General features: G+C 40.0%; 1 protein-coding gene across 1 annotated transcript in view; it reads right to left on the bottom strand.

The window, feature by feature from the left end:
- The window catches only part of CPEB4 (cytoplasmic polyadenylation element binding protein 4), a 476,000-nt gene extending 455,714 nt beyond the window's left edge, over nt 1–20,286 (bottom strand). The window contains exons 1-2 of the mRNA XM_053717141.1: nt 19,929–20,286; nt 18,110–19,692 (exon numbers count right to left, since the gene is read on the bottom strand). Coding sequence (XP_053573116.1) covers nt 18,110–19,234 — 1,125 coding nt within the window. The 5' untranslated portion in view covers nt 19,235–19,692; nt 19,929–20,286. The remainder of the gene's footprint in view (nt 1–18,109; nt 19,693–19,928) is intronic.
- Between the last annotated feature and the right edge of the window lie 539 nt (nt 20,287–20,825).

The raw sequence follows: 20,825 nt of genomic DNA, 5'->3' as shown, positions 1-20,825 counted from the left end.
GACCTTTCACACGGCGGCGTCATTAGAGACGCAAGTGTGTCATTTCCGGTGACGTTGTGCATCATACTTGGCGTTGTGCATCATACTTGGCGCCAAACTTTTTTCATTATTTCAATACCCCTTGTTTGTTTGCCTCTTGCTTTCAGAGGCCTATGCTATTGCATTTTTTCCCATTCCTGAAACTGTCATATAAGGAAATAGATAATTTTGCTTTATATGTTGTTTTTTCTCTTACATTGTGCAAGATGTCCCAATCTGATCCTGTCTCAGAAGTTTCTGATGGAACAATGCTGCCTGAAAAGCGGTTCTACCAAAGCTAAGTGCATTTGTTGTAAAATTGTAGAAATTATTCCACCGAATGTCATTTGTAATAGTTGTCATGATAAACTTTTACATGCAGATAGTGTTTCCATCAGTAATAGTACATTGCCAGTTGCAGTTCCTTCAACTTCTAATGTGCATGATATACCTGTAAATTTTAAAGAATTTGTTTCTGATTCTATTATGAAGGCTTTGTCTGCATTTCCACCTTCTAATAAACGTAAAAGGTCTTTTGAAACTTCTCATTTAGCTGATGAAATTTCAAATGACCAACAACATAATTCATCCTCTTCTGATGAGGATCTATCTGAAACAGAAGATCCTTCCTCAGATATTGACACTGACAAATCTACTTATTTATTTAAAATAGAGTATATGCGTTCTTTATTAAAAGAAGTGTTAATTACTTTGGATATTGAGGTAACCAGTCCTATTGACTTTCAGTCTAATAAACGTTTAAATGCTGTTTTTAAACCTCCTGTGGTTTCCCCAGGGGTTTTTCCCATTCCTGAGGCTATTTCTGATATGATTTCTAGGCAATGGAATAAGCCAGGTACTTATTTTATTCCTTCTTCAAGGTTTAAAAAATTGTATCCTTTACCAGCAAAATCTATAGAGTTTTGGGAAAAAATCCCCAAAGTTGATGGGGCTATTTCTACTCTTGCTAAACGTACCACTATTCCTATGGAAGATAGCACTTCCTTTAAGGATCCTTTAGATAGGAAGCTTGAATCTTATCTAAGGCCTATTTATATTCAGGTCATCTTCTCAGACCTGCTATTTCTTTGGCTGATGTTGCGGCTGCATCAACATTCTGGTTGGAAAATTTAGCGCAACACGAATTGGATTCTGACATATCTAGCGTTGTTTGCTTACTGCAACATGCTAATCATTTTATTTGTGATGCCATTTTTGATATTATCAATATTGATGTTAGATCCATGTCTTTAGCTGTTTTAGCTAGAAGAGCTTTGTGGCTTAAATCTTGGAATGCTGATATGACATCTAAATCTAGATTACTATCTCTTTCTTTCCAAGGTAATTTATTTGGTTCTCAGTTGGATTCTATTATTTCAACTATCACTGGAGGAAAAGGAGTTTTTTTGCCTCAGGATAAAAAAACCTAAGGGTAAATCTAAGGCTTCTAACCGTTTTTGTTCCTTTCGTCAGAATAAGGAACAAAAACTCAATCCTTCCCCCAAGGAATCTGCTTCCAATTGGAAGCTTTCCTCAAATTTGAATAAATCCAAGCCATTTAGGAAACCAAAGTCAGCCCCTAAATCCACATGAAGGTGCAGCCCTCATGCCAGCTCAGCTGGTAGGGGGCAGATTAAGGTTTTTCAAGGATTTTTGGATAAAATCTGTCCAAAATCATTGGATTTAGAGCATTGTCTCTCAAGGGTATCGAATAGGATTCAAAGTAAGACCTCCTGTGAGAAGATTTTTTCTCTCACGCATCCCTGTAAATCCAGTAAAAGCTCAGGCTTTTCTGAAGTGTGTTTCAGACCTGGAGTCTTCAGGGGTAATCATGCCAGTTCCTCCTCAGGAACAAGGTTTGGGGTTTTATTCAAACCTATTCATTGTACCAAAGAAAGAAAATTTATTCAGACCAGTTTTGGATCTAAAAATTTTGAATAGTTACGTAAGAGTACCAACTTTCAAGATGGTGACTATAAGGACTATTCTGCCTTTTGTTCAGCGAGGACATTATATGTCCACAATAGACTTGCAGGATGCATACCTTCATATTCTGATTCATCCAGAACACTATCAGTTTCTGAGATTCTCTTTTCTAGACAAGCATTACCAATTTGTTGCTCTTCCATTTGGCCTAGCAACAGCTCCAAGAATCTTTTCAAAAGGTTCTGGGTGCCCTACTATCTGTAATCAGAGAACAGGGTATTGCGGTGTTTCCTTATTTGGACGATATCTTGGTACTAGCTCAGTCTTTACATACTGCAGAATCTCACACGAATCAACTAGTGTTTTTTCTTCGGAAACATGGTTGGAGGATCAATTTACCAAAAGGTTTCTTGATTCCTCAGACAAGGGTCACCGTTTTAGGCTTCCAGATAGAGACAGAGTCATGGACACTGAATCTAACAGACAAGAGACGTTTAAAATTGGTTGCAGCATGCCGGTCCTTCAGTCTCAGTCTTTCCCTTCAGTGGCTATGTGCATGGAAGTTTTAGGTCTCATGACTGCAGCAGCGGACACAATCCCCTTTGCTCGTTTTCACATGAGACCTCTACAGCTTTGTATGCTGAATCAATGGTGCAGGGATTATACAAAGATATCACAATTAATATCCTTGAATCCCAATGTACGACACTCTCTGACATGGTAGATAGATCACCATCGTTTGGTTCAAGGGGCTTCTTTTGTTCGCCCAACCTGGACTGTGATCACAACAGATGCGAGTCTTTCAGGTTGGGGAGCTGTTTGGAAATCTCAAGAGGCGAGATTACCAATAAATATTTTAGAACTCCGTGCAATTCTCAGGGCTCTTCAGTTCTGGCCTCTGCTAAAGAGAGAACCGTTCATTTGTTTTCAGACAGACAATATCACAACGGTGGCTTATGTCAATCATCAGGGTGGGACTCACAGTCCCCAAGCTATGAAAGAAGCATCTCGGATACTTGCTTGGGCGGAATCCAGCTCCTGTCTAATCTCTACGGTGCATATCCCAGGTGTAGACAATTGGGAGGCGGATTATCTCAGCCGCCAGACTTTACATCCAGGGGAGTGGTCTCTCCAACCAGATGTATTTTCTCAGATCGTTCATATGTGGGGGCTTCCAGAGATAGATCTCATGGCCTCTCATCTAAACAAGAAACTTCCCAGATACCTGTCCAGGTCCAGGGATGTTCAGGCGGAAGCAGTGGATGCGCTGACACTTCCTTGGTGTTATCAACCTGCTTACATCTTCCCGCTTCTAGTTCTCCTTCCAAGAGTGATCTCCAAAATCATCATGGAACAGTCTTTTGTGTTGCTGGTGGCTCCAGCATGGCCACACAGGTTTTGGTATGCGGATCTGGTTCGGATGTCCAGTTGTCCGCCTTGGCCACTTCCGTTACGGCTGGACCTACTATCTCAAGGTCCGTTTTTTTCCCATCAGGATCTCAAATCATTAAATTTGAAGGTATGGAGATTGAACGCTTAGTTCTAAGTCATAGAGGTTTCTTTGACTCAGTGATTAATACTATGTTAAAAGCTCGTAAATCTGTCTCTAGAAAGATTTATTATAGAGTTTGGAAGACTTACATTTCATGGTGTTCTTCTCATAAATTCTCATGGCATTCTTTTAGAATTCCTAGAATTTTACAGTTCCTTCAGGATGGTTTGGATAAGCGTTTGTCTGCAAGTTCCTTGAAATGACAAATCTCTGCTCTGATTTATTTCACAGAAAGATTGCTATACTTCCTGATATTCACTGTTTTGTACAGGCTTTAGTTCGTATTAAGCCTGTCATTAAATCAATTTCTCCTCCTTGGAGTCTTAATTTGGTCCTGAAGGCTTTACAGGCTCCTCCATTTGAGCCTATGCATTCTTTGGATATTAAACTACTTTCTTGGAAAGTGTTGTTCCTTTTGGCTATCTCTTCTGCTAGAAGAGTTTCTGAGCTATCTGCTCTTTCTTGTGAGTCTCCTTTTCTGATTTCTCATCAGAATAATGCAGTTTTGCGGACTTCTTTTCAATTTTTACCTAAGGTTGTGAATTCTAACAACATTAGTAGAGAAATTGTTGTCCCTTCCTTGTGTCTTAATCCTAAGAATTCTTTGGAGAGATCCTTACATTCTTTGGATGTGGTAAGAGCTTTGAAATATTATGTGGAAGCTACTAAAGATTTCAGGTAGACTTCCAGTCTATTTGTTTTATTTTCTGGTCCTAGGAAAGGTCAGAAGGCTTCTGCTATTTCCTTGGCTTCTTGGTTGAAACTTTTGATTCATCAAGCTTATTTGGAGTCGGGTCAGGCCCCGCCTCAGAGAATTACAGCTCATTCTACTAGATCAGTCTCCACTTTGTGGGCTTTTAAGAATGAAGCTTCAGTTGATCAGATTTGCAAAGCGGCGACTTGGTCCTCTTTGCATACATTTACTAAATTCTACCATTTTGATGTATTTGCTTCTTCGGAAGCAGTTTTTGGTGGAAAAGTTCTTCAGGCAGCCGTTTCAGTTTGATTCTTCTGCTTTTTGATTTAAGTTTTTTTCTTTCAAAAATGAAAATAAACTTATTATTTTGGGTTGTGGATTAATTTTTTCAGCGAAATATGGCTGTTTTTATTTTTATTCCCTCCCTCTCTAGTGACTCTTGAGTGGAAGACTCCACATCTTGGGTATTGATATCCCATATGTCACTAGCTCATGGACTCTTGCCAATTACATGAAAGAAAACATAATTTATGTAAGAACTTACCTGATAAATGAATTTCTTTCATATTGGCAAGAGTCCATGAGGCCCACCCTTTTTATGGTGGTTATGATTTTTTGTATAAAGCACAATTATTTCCAAATTTCCTTTGTTGATGCTTTCTACTCCTTTCTTTATCACCCCACTGCTTGGCTATTCGTTAAACTGAATTGTGGGTGTGGTGAGGGGTGTATTTATAGGCATTTTGAGGTTTGGGAAACTTTGCCCCTCCTGGTAGGATTGTATATCCCATATGTCACTAGCTCATGGACTCTTGCCAATATGAAAGAAATGAATTTATCAGGTAAGTTCTTACATAAATTATGTTTTTTGGGGCAATACAGAAAGGTACTCACAAAGGTGTAGCACCCAAAAGGTGCAGATGGAGCAGACTGGATCAATAGCTGTGGCCCAGCTCACTGTGTGCCAACAGTTCAAGCACTCGATCAAATGGTCAGCAGGCAAAGCATCCGAACCTGTCAGTAATGAAACACAGCTACCATAGTATAGTACAGAGGAGAAAGGTAATAATATCACTTATTGATTGCACTTAGAAGATGTAGCGCACCTCCAGTGTTGGTTATGCAAAACTGGGGAATGGGTAATAAAGGGAATATCTTTCTTTTTAAACAACAAAGATTCTGGTGTTGACTGCCCCTTTAAGTGCATGGTCTCCCCAACTGGAAGAAAAAGCACTTACCTGCTCCCCTGTCCGGCATGTAGACAGTTACAAGGTATGAGAAGAGACAGTTCTTCACAGAGAGCTTTGAAAAAACATAATTTATGCTTACCTGATAAATTTATTTCTCTTGTGGTGTATCCAGTCCACGGAGCATCCATTACTTGTGGGATATTCTCCTTCCCAACAGGAAGTTGCAAGAGGATCACCCACAGCTGAGCTGCTATATAGCTCCTCCCCTAACTGCCATAGCCAGTCATTCGACCGAAACTAGCCGAGAAAGGAGAAACCATAGGGTGCAGTGGTGACTGTAGTTTAAAATTTAGACCTGCCTTAAAAGGACAGGGCGGGCCGTGGACTGGATACACCACAAGAGAAATAAATTTATCAGGTAAGCATAAATTATGTTTTCTCTTGTTAGGTGTATCCAGTCCACGGATCATCCATTACTTGTGGGATACCAATACCAAAGCTAAAGTACACGGATGAAGGGAGGGACAAGGCAGGTACCACTGCCTGTAGATCCTTTCTCCCAAAAATAGCCTCCGAAGAAGCAAAAGTATCAAATTTGTAAAATTTTGAAAAGGTATCAAGCAAAGACCAAGTCGACGCTTTGCAAATCTGTTCAACAGAAGCCTCATTTTTAAAGGCCCAGGTGGAAGCCACAGCTCTAGTAGAATGAGCTGTAATCCTTTCAGGGGGCTGCTGTCCAGCAGTCTCATAGGCTAAGCGTATTACGCTCCGAAGCAAAAAAGAAAGAGAGGTTGCCGAAGCCTTTTGACCTCTCCTCTGTCCAGAGTAAACAACAAACAGGGAAGATGTTTGACGAAAATCTTTAGTCGCTTGTAAGTAAAACTTTAAAGCACGGACTACGTCTAAATTATGTAAAAGACATTCCTTCTTTGAAGAAGGATTAGGACACAATGATGGAACAACAATCTCTTGATTGATATTCTTGTTGGAAACTACCTTAGGTAAAAACCCAGGTTTTGTACGCAGAACTACTTTATCTGTATGGAAAATCAGATAAGGAGAATCACATTGTAAAGCTGATAATTCAGAGACTCTACGAGCCGAGGAAATAGCCATCAAAAACAGAACTTTCCAAGATAAAAGTTTGATATCAATGGAATTTAGGGGTTCAAATGGAACTCTTTGAAGAACCTTAAGAACCAAGTTTAAGCTCCATGGAGGAGCAACAGGTTTCAACACAGGCTTAATTCTAACCGAAGCCTGACAAAATGCCTGGACGTCTGGAACCTCTGCCAGACGCTTGTGCAAAAGGATAGACAGAGCAGAAATCTGTCCCTTTAAAGAACTAGCTGATAATCCTTTATCCAAACCCTCTTGGATAAAAGGACAATATCCTAGGAATCCTAACCTTACTCCATGAGTAATTCTTGGATTCACACCAATGAAGATATTTGCGCCATATCTTATGGTAGATTTTCCTGGTTACAGGCTTTCGTGCCTGTATAAAGGTATCAATGACTGACTCGGAGAAGCCACGCCTTGATAAAATCAAGCGTTCAATCTCCAGGCAGTCAGTCTCAGAGAAATTAGATTTGGATGATTGAAAGGACCTTGTAGCAGAAGGTCTTGTCTCAGAGGCAGAGGCCAAGGTGGAAAGGATGACATGTCCACCAGGTCTGCATACCAGGTCCTGCGTGGCCACGCAGGCGCGATCAAGATCAACGATGCTCTCTCCTGTTTGATTTTGGCAATCAGTCAAGGGAGCAGAGGAAACGGTGGAAACACATAAGCCAGGTTGAAGAACCACGGTGCTGCTAGAGCATCTATCAGCGTCGCTTCTGGGTCCCTGGACCTGGATCCGTAACAAGGAAGCTTGGCGTTCTGGCGAGACGCTATGAGATCCAATTCTGGTGTGCCCCAACGATGAACCAATTGAGCAATCACCTTCGGATGGAGTTCCCACTCCCCCGGATGAAAAGTCTGACGATTCAGAAAATCCGCCTCCCAGTTCTCTACACCTGGGATATGGATCGCTGATAGATGGCAAGAGTGAGTCTCTGCCCAGCTAATTATCTTGGAGACTTCTAAAATCGCTAGGGAGCTCCTGGTCCCCCCTTGATGGTTGATGTAAGCCACAGTCGTGATGTTGTCCGACTGAAATCTGATGAACCTCAGGGTTGCTAACTGAGGCCAAGCTAGAAGAGCATTGAATATTGCTCTTAACTCCAGAATATTTATTGGGAGGAGTTTCTCCTCCTGAGTCCACGATCCCTGAGCCTTCAGGGAATTCCAGACTGCACCCCAACCTAGAAGGCTGGCATCTGTTGTTACAATTGTCCAATCTGGCCTGCGAAAGGTCATACCTTTGGACAGATGGACCCGAGATAGCCACCAGAGAAGAGAATCTCTGGTCTCTTGATCCAGATTTAGCAGAGGGGACAAATCTGTGTAATCCCCATTCCACTGACTGAGCATGCATAATTGCAGTGGTCTGAGATGTAGGCACGCAAATGGCACTATGTCCATCGCCGCTACCATTAAGCCGATCACTTCCATGCACTGAGCCACCGAAGGGCGCGGAATGTAGTGAAGAACACGGCAGGAATTTAGAAGCTTTGATAACCTGGACTCCGTCAGGTAAATTTTCATTTCTACAGAATCTATCAGAGTTCCTAGGAAGGAAACCCTTGTGAGGGGTGATAGAGAACTCTTTCCCTCGTTCACGTTTGCAATTTGGAAGTTTGACGCCTGTATCAGGATGTCGTCTATATAAGGGGCCACTGCTATGCCCCGTGGTCTTAGGACCGCCAGAAGAGACCCCAGAACCTTTGTAAAAATTCTTGGGGCTGTAGCTAACCCGAAGGGAAGAATCACAAACTGATAATGCCTGTCTAGAAAGGCAAACCTTAGGAAACGATGATGATCTTTGTGAATCGGTATGTGAAGGTAAGCATCCTTCATATCCACTGTGGTCATGTACTGACCCTCCTGGATCATAGGTAGGATTGTCCGAATAGTTTCCATTTTGAACGATGGAACTCTGAGGAATTTGTTTAAGATCTTTAGATCCAAAATTGGTCTGAAGGTTCCCTCTTTTTTGGGAACCACAAACAGATTTGAATAAAATCCCTGTCCTTGTTCCATCTGTGGAACTGGATGGATCACTCCCATTATTAGGAGGTCTTGCACACAGCCTAAGAATGCCTCTTTCTTTATCTGGTTTACAGATAATCTCGAAAGGTGAAATCTCCCTTGTAGGGAGGAAGCTTTGAAGTCCAGAAGATATCCCTGAGATATGATCTCCAACGCCCAGGGATCCTGAACATCTCTTGCCCACGCCTGGGCGAAGAGAGAAAGTCTGCCCCCTACTAGATCCGTTGCCGGATAGGGGGCCGTTCCTTCATGCTGTCTTAGAGGCAGAAGCAGGCTTTCTGGCCTGCTTGCCTTTGCTCCAGGCCTGGTTAGATTTCCAGGCCGGCTTGGATTGCGCAAAAGTTCCCTCTTGTTTTGTAGCAGAGGAAGTTGATGCTGCACCTGCCTTGAAGTTTCAAAAGGCGCGAAAATTAGACTGTTTGGCCCTTGATTTGGCCCTGTCCTGAGGAAGGGTATGACCCTTACCTCCAGTAATGTCAGCAATAATTTCCCTCAAACCAGGCCCGAATAAGGTCTGCCCCTTGAAGGGAATGTTAAGTAATTTAGACTTTGAAGTCACGTCAGCTGACCAAGATTTAAGCCATAGCGCCCTACGCGTCTGGATGGCGAATCCAGAATTCTTAGCCGTTAGTTTAGTCAAATGAACAATGGCATCAGAAACAAAAGAATTAGCTAGCTTAAGTCTTCTAAGCTTGTCAAGTATTTCAGTCAATGGAGTAGCTGTCTGAAAGGCCTCTTCCAGAGACTCAAACCAGAACGCCGCAGCAGCAGTGACAGGAGCAATGCATGCAAGGGGCTGCAGGATAAAACCTTGTTGAATAAACATTTTCTTAAGGTAACCTAATTTTTTATCCATTGGATCTGAAAAAGCACAACTGTCCTCGACAGGGATAGTGGTACGCTTTGCTAAAGTAGAAACTGCTCCCTCCACCTTAGGGACCGTCTGCCATAAGTCCCGTGTGGTGGCGTCTATTGGAAACATTTTTCTAAAAATAGGAGGGGGGAAAACGGCACACCGGGTCTGTCCCACTCCTTAGTAATAATTTCTGTAAACCTTTTAGGTATTGGAAAAAACGTCAGTACACACCGGCACCGCGTAGTATTTATCCAGTCTACACAATTTCTCTGGCACTGCAATTGTGTCACAGTCATTCAGAGCAGCTAAAACCTCTCCAAGCAACACCCGGAGGTTCTCAAGCTTAAATTTAAAAGTAGACATATCTGAATCAGGTTTCCCCGAGTCAGAGACGTCACCCACAGACTGAAGCTCTTCCTCAGCTTCTGCATATTGTGACGCAGTATCAGACATGGGCCTTAAAACATCTGCGCGCTCTGTATTACGTCTAACCCCAGAGCTATCGCGCTTTCCTCTGAATTCAGGCAGTCTGGCTAATACCGCTGACAGGGTATTATCCATGATTGCCGCCATGTCCTGCAAAGTAATCGCTATGGGCGTCTTTGATGTACTTGGCGCCATTTTAGCGTGAGTCCCTTGAGCGGGAGTCAAAGGGTCCGACACGTGGGGAGAGTTAGTCGGCATAACTTCCCCCTCGTCAGAATCCTCTGGTGATAATTCTTTTAAAGATAACAGCTGATCTTTATTGTTTAAAGTGAAATCAATACATTTAGTACACATTCTCCTATGGGGTTCCAACATGGCTTTTAAACATAATGAACAAGGAGTTTCCTCTATGTCAGACATGTTTATACAGACTAGCAATGAGACTAGCAAGCTTGGAAAACACTTTAAATCAAGTTAACAAGCAATATAAAAAAAACGTTACTGTACCTTTAAGAGAAACAAATTTTGCCAAAATTTGAAATAACAGTGAAAAAAGGCAATTGAACTAACGAAATTTTTACAGTGTATGTAACAAGTTAGCAGAGCATTGCACCCACTTGCAAATGGATGATTAACCCCTTAATACAAAAAACAGATTAACAAAACGAAAAATATGTTTTTTAAACAGTCATAACAACTGCCACAGCTCCTACTTTTGAAGCCTTTTGAGCCCTTCAGAGATGTCCTATAGCATGCAGGGGACTGCTGAGGGAAGCTGAATGTCACAGTTTGTAATTTTAACTGCACCAACTGTAACTTTTATACTATAACAGTGGAAAGCCTAAGGAAACTGTTTCTAGGCAAAAATAAAGCCAGCCATGTGGAAAAAACTAGGCCCCAATAAGTTTAATCACCAAAGCATATATAAAAACGATTAAACATGCCAGCAAACGTTTTATATTGCACATTAATCAGAGTATATACCTCTGATAGCAAGCCTGATACTAGTCGCTATTAAATCACTGTATTTAGGCTTTAACTTACATTAATCCGGTATCAGCAGCATTGTCTAGCAAATTCCATCCCTAGAAAAACTTAACTGCACATACCTTATTGCAGGATACCCTGCACGCCATTCTCCCTCTGAAGTTACCTCACTCCTCAGACATATGTGAGAATAGCAGTGGATCTTAGTTACTTCTGCTAAGATCATAGAAAAACGCAGGCAGATTCTTCTTCTAAATGCTGCCTGAGATAAAATAGCACAACTCCGGTACCATTTAAAAACAATAAACTTTTGATTGAAGAAAAAACTAACTATACAGGGAGTGCAGAATTATTAGGCAAATTAGTATTTTGACCACATCATCCTCTTTATGCATGTTGTCTTACTCCAAGTTGTATAGGCTCGAAAGCCTACTACCAATTAAGCATATTAGGTGATGTGCATCTCTGTAATGAGAAGGGGTGTGGTCTAATGACATCAACACCCTATATCAGGTGTGCATAATTATTAGGCAACTTCCTTTCCTTTGGCAAAAGGGGTCAAAAGAAGGACTTGACAGGCTCAGAAAAATCAAAAATAGTGAGATATCTTGCAGAGGGATGCAGTACTCTTAAAATTGCAAAGCTTCTGAAGCGTGATCATCGAACAATCAAGCGTTTCATTCAAAATAGTCAACAGGGTCGCAAGAAGCGTGTGGAAAAACCAAGGCGCAAAATAACTGCCCATGAACTGAGAAAAGTCAAGCGTGCAGCTGCCAAGATGCCACTTGCCACCAGTTTGGCCATATTTCAGAGCTGCAACATTACTGGAGTGCCCAAAAGCACAAGGTGTGCAATACTCAGAGAAATGGCCAAGGTAAGAAAGGCTGAAAGACGACCACCACTGAACAAGACACACAAGCTGAAATGTCAAGACTGGGCCAAGAAATATCTCAAGACTTATTTTTCTAAGGTTTTATGGACTGATGAAATGAGAGTGAGTCTTGATGGGCCAGATGGATGGGCCCGTGGCTGGATTGGTAAAGGGCAGAGAGCTCCAGTCCGACTCAGACGCCAGCAAGGTGGAGGTGGAGTACTGGTTTGGGCTGGTATCATCAAAGATGAGCTTGTGGGGCCTTTTCGGGTTGAGGATGGAGTCAAGCTCAACTCCCAGTCCTACTGCCAGTTTCTGGAAGACACCTTCTTCAAGCAGTGGTACAGGAAGAAGTCTGCATCCTTCAAGAAAAACATGATTTTCATGCAGGACAATGCTCCATCACACGCGTCCAAGTACTCCACAGCGTGGCTGGCAAGAAAGAGTATAAAAGAAGAAAATCTAATGACATGGCCTCCTTGTTCACCTGATCTGAACCCCATTGAGAACCTGTGGTCCATCATCAAATGTGAGATTTACAAGGAGGGAAAACAGTACACCTCTCTGAACAGTGTCTGGGAGGCTGTGGTTGCTGCTGCACGCAATGTTGATGGTGAACATATCAAAACACTGACAGAATCCATGGATGGCAGGCTTTTGAGTGTCCTTGCAAAGAAAGGTGGCTATATTGGTCACTGATTTGTTTTTGTTTTGTTTTTGAATGTCAGAAATGTATATTTGTGAATGTTCAGATGTTATATTGGTTTCACTGGTAAAAATAAATAATTGAAATGGGTATATATTTGTTTTTTGCTAAGTTGCCTAATAATTATGCACAGTAATAGTCACCTGCACACACAGATATCCCCCTAAAATAGCTATAACTAAAAACAAACTAAAAACTACTTCCAAAACTATTCAGCTTTGATATTAATTAGTTTTTTGGGTTCATTGAGAACATGGTTGTTGTTCAATAATAAAATTAATCCTCAAAAATACAACTTGCCTAATAATTCTGCACTCCCTGTATTTTACCACTTTCCTCTTACTACCTCCAGCTATGTTGAGAGCTTGCAAGAGAATGACTGGCTATGGCAGTTAGGGGAGGAGCTATATAGTAGCTCTGCTGTGGGTGATCCTCTTGCAACTTCTTGTTGGGAAGGAGAATATCCCACAAGTAATGGATGATCCGTGGACTGGATACACCTAACAAGAGAAATAAAGAACAGCCAACTCTGGCTTTCTAAACTAGGGCAGCAATTGTTAGGAAAACTCAGTAAGTACCTCTTTACAAGTTCCAAACTGCTTTAAAGCCACCACTACCCGACCGCAAGGAATGGCGTGGAATACGGCTATACCCCAAAACTTGCTTGTAGATTAAATCAAATTTTTTTTTCAGAAACCTAAACTTCACCTCCTCCATACACCGCATGCAAAGAGAATGACTGGGGTTGTGGGTAAGTAAGTGATACTTAGCAGTTTAACTGTGGTGCTCTTTGCCTCCTCCTGCTGGCGAGGAGTGAGTGATATTCCCAACAGTAATTACTCAAGCCGTGGACTCGCCATATCTTGGGAAGCCGGATTCATCATCCATATGCTTAAAAAAGTAAGAGATGTGGGCAAAGGATGGTGTTCTGTTTACCATAACGCAAAGGTAAGTATTTTTAAAAATAAGTGTCTTTGTAAACTTTAACAAATTAAAGTGCCTCTGTTTTCAAGATAATTTTTTGATCCTGGGCATTAATTCATTAAAGTTTACAATCACTTTAACCTAATGACACCTGTATAAAAAATTAAAAAAAAAAAAAAAACAGCCTCTTCTGCCCCTCTGTATTTTACCAAAAAGTTTGTCGACAGTTTTACCCAGAGTGGGAGAATGCTACATTTAGTTCAATGACACAATTACACTTTTGAAAAAACAGAAGAGCCTAGCAAGGAAGGTAAGGTAAATAATAGTTTGGGGGGTTAAATATTTAATTGTTCACAGGTTTTGCAAGGTTAAAAGTTACATAATTCTGCACTATGTGCAGAATTACGTAACATTAATTTATACATTTACTGTTCCTTTAATGATATAGTAGCGCAAGATCTTTCTGTAAAGCTTGAACTAATAACAGACATTAACCCCTTAGTGACCACAGCACTTTTCAATTACCTTACCGTTAAGGAACAGGGCTATTTTTACATTTCTGCTGTGTTTATGTTTAGCTGTACCCATACATATTATATACCGTTTTTTCTCGCCATTAAATGGACTTTATAAAGATTCTTTATTTTCATTATATAATTTACTATAATTTTTTTTAATAAAATATGATGAAAAAAAAAAAAAAAAAACACACTTTTTCTAACTTTGACAACCACCAAAAAACACCCATGCTAATTAGGTTTCTAAATTTTGTCCTCAGTTTAGAAATACCCAATGTTTACATGTTCTTTGCAAGTTATTGGGCAATAAGTACAAGTAGCACTTTGCTATTGCCAAACCATTATTTTTATTTTTTTCTTAGCGATAGTTACATTGTAATACTGATATCTGTCAGGAATCCCTGAATAACCCTTCATATGTATATATTTTTTTAGTAGACAACCCAAAGTATTGATCTAGGCCCATTTTGGTATATTTCATGATACCATTTCACTGCCAAATGCGATCAAATAAAAAAAAAATTGTTCACTTTTTCACAAACTTTAGGTTTCTCTCTGAAATGATTTACAAACAGCTTGTGCAATTATGGCACAAATGGTTGTAAATTCTTCTCTGGGATCCCCTTTGTTCGGAAATAGCATACATATATGGCTTTGGCGTTGCTTTCTGGTAATTAGAAGGCCGCTAAATACTGCTGGCACCACACTTGTATTATGCCCAGCAGTGAAGGGGTTAATTAAGTAGCTTGCATGGTTAATTTTAGCTTTACTGTAGATATCAGCCTCCCACATCCCACCCCCTGTTCCCTTTCAAACAGCTCTCTCCCCTACCCCACAATTGTCATTGCCATCTTAAGTACTGTCAGAAAGTCTGCCAGTACTAAAATAAGGGTTTTTTTTGTTGTTTTTTTTTAAATATAATTCTTCAGTGTAGGATACCCCCTAAGCCCCAAACCTCCCTGATCCCCACCCAAGCAGCTCTCTAACCCTCCCCCCTCTACCTATTTGCCACCATCTTGGGTACTGGCAGCTGACTGCCAGTACACAGTTTGCTTAAAAAAATTAGGTTTTATTTTTTTATATAAAAATAAATTTTTCTGCATTGCAGCTGCCCCCCCCCCATACCCTGCACCCAACTTATCCCCCCTCCCTCGTTCTCCTTCCCTTATGCATTGAAATTATTGAATAGAGTGACTAAGTAGTTTGCGTTCCCGACGCCATCCCGGCAATACCGGATCCACATCAAGAAGGAACTACTTTAGCGATAGGCCGCCCACCTGCCTCCCTCCCACCCACCAACCAACCAACCAACCAACGATCAGCACCATTGCTGGCCGATGCAGAGAGAGACACTCTGAGGGCCACAGAGTGTCTCTCTCTGCATCGGATGCTTAAAAAAGGTTATTGCAGGATGCCTCAATATCAAGGCATCATTGCAATGACCTGAAAGTGGCTGGAAGCGATCACGATCGATTCCAGCGCTTCAAACCCCTGAGGACGTGCCAGGCAAGTCCTTGGTCGTTAAGGGGTTAAATCATAATTTATATAATGCATAACTAAAAACTTTGCAAAGCCCTTAATTTTTCACCTGCTTTTCTTGCAATTTAACTCTAAATAGCTTCTCACTCCCCACAGAGAGGCTGGACTGCATTCTGTGGAAAGCAAAACCATAACACTTCTACATGCTGTACAATAATTGGTTGATATGTGCAGGAAAATGTTTATATTTGTCCCTAATTGGCCACAGCAAGTAAGAGATAAACAACATTCCAAGACCTGAAAAACAAGACATTTTATACCAAAATTTTAGTTGCTTTTAAAACATTTTAAAACACAAACCTTTTGCAATGCTGTGAATAATTTCTGATACATAAATAAAAAAAAAAAAAAGACTTTAAAAAGGGGTTTTAACTGGGTACAACTACAGTAGTATGCTATCGTTTTCCTCCTGTACCTGCAGCCATTCTCTTATTTTAACTCATTACAGAATTCAGTTGTTAAAGCTCTGCATTTTATATTTTGTAGCATGCGTTGTTACATCCTGTGACAGAAGCAATGCACTTTCACAGATCTGTGATGTTACTGGCTTTTTGACAGCTGTACCTAGCACTTCAGTATAGCTCACATAGAGAGCTGAAGCACTACATTATTTACGTTTTTTGCACACTTGAAAAATTTACAACAAAAATAAGCAAGATGGCGGCAACATGCGAGAAGATGCAGAGCTTCACTAACTGATACATTAAAGAAGTTAAAATAAGAGAATAATTGAAAACAGCTGCAGGCACAGGTGGAAAAACAATAGCATAGTGAGAAGTAACATTGCTACTGTAGTTGTACTCAGCAGTTTAATGTCCCTTTAAAAGGACGTCAAAGTCAAAATTAAAAACTTTCAAGATTCAGATATTCTTTGTTAAAAGGCATAGGTACATAGCCTCAACAACAGCAATAAATTACTTGGAGCTAGCTGGTGACTGGTGGCCACACACATCTTTTGTCATAGGTTTATCTCGTGTTCAGCAACATCCCAGTAAGTGCATTGCTGCTCTGCAGCTGTTTAGCTGCGTGTTTAATTTCTTTGCAGAGGTTAAACAGTTATATGTGAGCAATAGTGCAATAATAAGAGTATTTGCTTTTTGCACTTGTATGTCCCTTTAAGGTTCATCCCCCAAGTTTCAACCTTTTATCATGCACTTTTTCAAGCTTTCACATACAAATAAAATGACCATTTGTTAAGGACACAATGTTTGTTGATAAACACTGATCTTAAATATAAATGTGCACTTTTCGCATGCCAATATTTAGCACAGCTGTACTATGTATAATATATAAAAAATAAAATTAAAAAAAAAAAAAAAACATCTTTGCTGCCCTGAAGAATTAACACAATATATTGTTGTAAGGCACATCTCAAGTGATTTTGGTAACTCAGCACCATGAGTGTGCATTTTTAACAGTTAGGGCCTTTAAAAATCACAAGGGATAGAAATGCTTTACAATATCTATCCAGTTTGGATACATAAATGTATATTTAACAAAATCAACACACAATTTAAGTCACTGAAATGTATATATCCACATACATACATAATATTATATGATGTTTCTTAAGTATGTGTGTGTTTTATCATAATATATGTTCTGCCAACAATTGCTGCAATGTACTGCTTTAAAAATAAAAAATAAAACACAGTCTACTGAACCAGAACTGGGCAATAAGCAAATATTGTGTACTACTGCAATAATTCAAGGTCAAACCATTTAAAGCAAGCACCAATATTGGGTGGTGGTTCTCCCCAGGACCTTTTTAATGGATGCACCACACAGCTGATTTTATTGACCACCAATATTAAGCTAAAATTAAAATTTGTCAATGTTTATTGCACAAATTATCATTCAATAAATGTATGTTTAATTATGCAATTATTTTGTGCTTTGGATACCAGAAAAGGTTATATTATTAAGTATTACACTGTCCCCATCCAGGTATTTCATAATGCCACACGGTGGGCAACATTTCCTGTTGAGAACACTGTATACAGCCATGTAATCACATATAATGTTGTGTATATGTATATATATATATATATATATATATATATATATATATATATATATATATATATATATATCTATATATCTATCATACATATACACACACATACATATATACACATATAATACATGTTGGAATCACTAGAATGTCCTGTTTCTTACATGAAAACATACTAAAAACCAAAAGAAACAAAGCAACACACCACAAATAGTGCCATATAGTGAAGCTAATTCAAGTACTACTGTGTATCTAATAATGAGATTCTATTTACTTACGCTATCAAACGTGACTGTGGAGAATGTCTCAATTTCATTTTCCAGCAATAGCATCAAAAGGGCTTTTTTAGCCTTGCAAATCATGAAATGACATACAGCACTAAATTCTCCTAAGAGGACAATTCATCTTATCAATTTTACAAAAGTAAATTATATTGAAATTAACTGCAAGTCCGTTACTATATAATCTTGAAAACAAAAAGATGCATTATTGTGTGAAAAACTAGAAAATATCAGTGTATCATATATACATATATAGTGTATTATATAAGAAAATAAAAAGTGTGTGTATATATATATATATATACACATATATACATACACACATACAACCATAGCATCTTATAGCGATTAAATTAGAAAGTATTACATTTATAAACTACTACTTTTGGTTTTGTTTACAAAACACTGTATATATGCACTAAAAATAGTGATTCAAACCAGAGAGCCTCACCGCAAAAGGAAATATGTTGTCAGCCCTGTTTAAGCTGTCATCCATCCAAGATTTTGGTGCAAAGGCTGAATTAGGCCTGCCATACTTCTGCAACTGAATGTGGTTATTTCCAAAATTTTTCTTTAATGGCGAGATGGAATTCAGTGGTGTTATTCCTCCATTAAGTCCTCTTCGGTGATCCCTACCTTGAGTGCCCCCCCATCCTCCATATCCACTACCACCAGGGCTCCAAGAGGAAGATGGTGTTGGTGATGGGCTTTGGTAGCTGCTCCATGGAGAAGGTGGTTTATTAAGGTTATTGGCCAAATGGGGCAGTTGGTTAAAAGCAGCATTTCTGTGAGTGAATGGGGGTGGGTGTGGACTAGCAGGAGATCTCCTTTGCTGTTGGTGTTGATTATGGTGGTGCTGAAAATGAGGATGGTGTGGGTGATGCTGAGACAGGGGTCCAATCTGAGGGGAAAAGCTACCACCAAAGCCAGGGCTCACATGGTGAGGGAAATTCTGGAACAGCAGAGCACCATTATTTGCTGAAGCAGCAGGAACCCCTCCCTGGTGAAAGAAACTTGCATCTTCATTAATAATTGTGGAAGATGAAGGGGCAATAGAAGCTGACCAGTTACTGAAACCAGTTAATGGGGATGCAGATGATGTCAGGGTCTGATTTGAGGACCCCAGGCCTGATGCTTCTTGATAATCAAAACCTGTCAGAACAGGGGATTCTATTCTTATTTTCTCTTTGCTGCTACCATTCTCTGAAGAGCTGTCTCCTAGATTTTCTTCAGATTTGACCTTTTCAGAATCAGATAGAATCCCTGCTTCCTGACTTTGGTTAGGGGAAAGCTGCTGTTTTTCTAAAGACTCTTGTTGTTCCTGTTGTTGCTGAGATTTGGATTTTTCTGAGCCCAGTATCTCATCCTGGATGTTATGAGCAGTTGCAGCAGGAAAAAGCCAAGCTGACCCAGCATTACTGCCATTAGCAGCTGTGTTATTTATAAAAGCAGCAGGGCTTGGAGTTGCATTTTGATGATGGTGAGGAGGCTGCAGATGTGGATGAAATCTGACTGGAAAAGCCGATTTATTCCCAGTGTTATTTTGAACCAGCACTCCAAACCCGTAATCCCCCATTTATAACAAATTTGCAGGAGATAAAATAAAATTTCTGGTTGAAGCCAAATTTTGTTAAAAGAATAGACGTTTCAATAATCGTGAGAACACTTATCTTTCAAATATAAAGATTATAATTCTCCTCTGGAAAAAAAGCATTTATAATGATAATCTTCTTCAGACATTTACTAGAGAGGATTGTGCCTCATTCTGCAAGGGGGGAGTAAGTTATATGAGGAATATACCAAATATTCTTTGGTTTGCAGAAACTGGGTTGTGTCTGTATGTGTTGCTCTTCTACCCCAGCTTCAATCCATTAAGTGTACAGAGATCATGGAGGATTTTCTGTTATAAAGAAGCTCTTTTTTTCCCAGGCTGTCCTTCTTCCTATTAATGTGTTGCAATCAGAATGCTGGGGTACGATTAGATCTTCTCTTACTGCTGCTTGTGCTGTGTAAACCCTCTTCCTCCTCTCAGCACTGGCTCGCCCATCAAGTCAAACAGGGAGAGAGAAGAGAGAGGAAAATAAGATGACGTCTCATTTTTTTTTTTTTTTTTTTTTTACAAAGCAGCAATGCCTAAAACACCTCACATTTATACATTTGAAAAATTACATAAAATAGGACAACAAAACATCATCTGTCATATGTATTTCACAACCACATCGCAGCTCCAACTTCGATTAGCCAAGCACATTAAATGAAGAAAAAATTACCTCATGAAACCAGCATTTCAGTGACAGCTACTGCTTTACTGTACATGGGAGTCTCTATCGCACTAATTGAGGGACTATTTCGCTTCTGTTGTTATATACGTAAGGTATTTATTTCCCTGACTCAGCTCCAGGGCTGTGACATTACAACATATGGTTAAATCAACTGCTCTTTTTTAGCTCCCCCTTCACCGGTGACTACTCCGGTGTATCAGAAATTAAACAGTTGAGGGGAAAATAATGTGACAGCTCGGTATTATTGTTACTGTAAGTGTGGGGGAGGAGAGGGACCCTTTGCCGTTGCTGGAGTCCTGGTGTCTCTCTCCGTGTTCTGCCTCCACTGCTCCTCCCCGTCCTTCTACTCAGGACCGAGCAGAGTAAAATGACAACCAGCTGGAGCGAGAGGCACTTCCGGTTCGCGCAGGAGGGGAGGAGCAATACAACCCTATGCCAACCTACTACTGTTCATGGACGCTGTCAAAGTAGCAAATCATCTGACAAGGGAGTAACGAAACGCCTGTTATAGTCATTGTAACCAACAGCTATCACAGTTGTGCGCAAAAGAAACGCCCTTGAATGTAACTAGAGTGACGCTTTCGAAAAAGCACCGCCTATAAAGGTCAAAAGAATAAGGGGGAATAGCTGGTAATACCGCCCTTGAAGGTCACTGAATGTGATTAAATATCCATAGCACCGCCTATAAAGGTCAGGTTTACGGTTTGTTACTAGCCTTAGATAATCTAAAGAAAGAGTGTCTAGTATATGGTTGTTAAAAATTGTAACGAGTAACGTCTTTTTTCTCTTTTTTTAATTATTATTTTACTGGGTTTATACTCACTTGTATTTGTGCTTTCTGTTACAATGTCAAATAGACATCATAATTGATAAGTAAGATCTCTT

The sequence above is a fragment of the Bombina bombina genome, chromosome 6 (assembly GCF_027579735.1).
Source record: "Bombina bombina isolate aBomBom1 chromosome 6, aBomBom1.pri, whole genome shotgun sequence".
NCBI lineage: Eukaryota > Metazoa > Chordata > Amphibia > Anura > Bombinatoridae > Bombina > Bombina bombina.
Note: the sequence above shows the minus strand (reverse complement) of the source record. Positions and strands in the feature narration are given on the sequence as shown.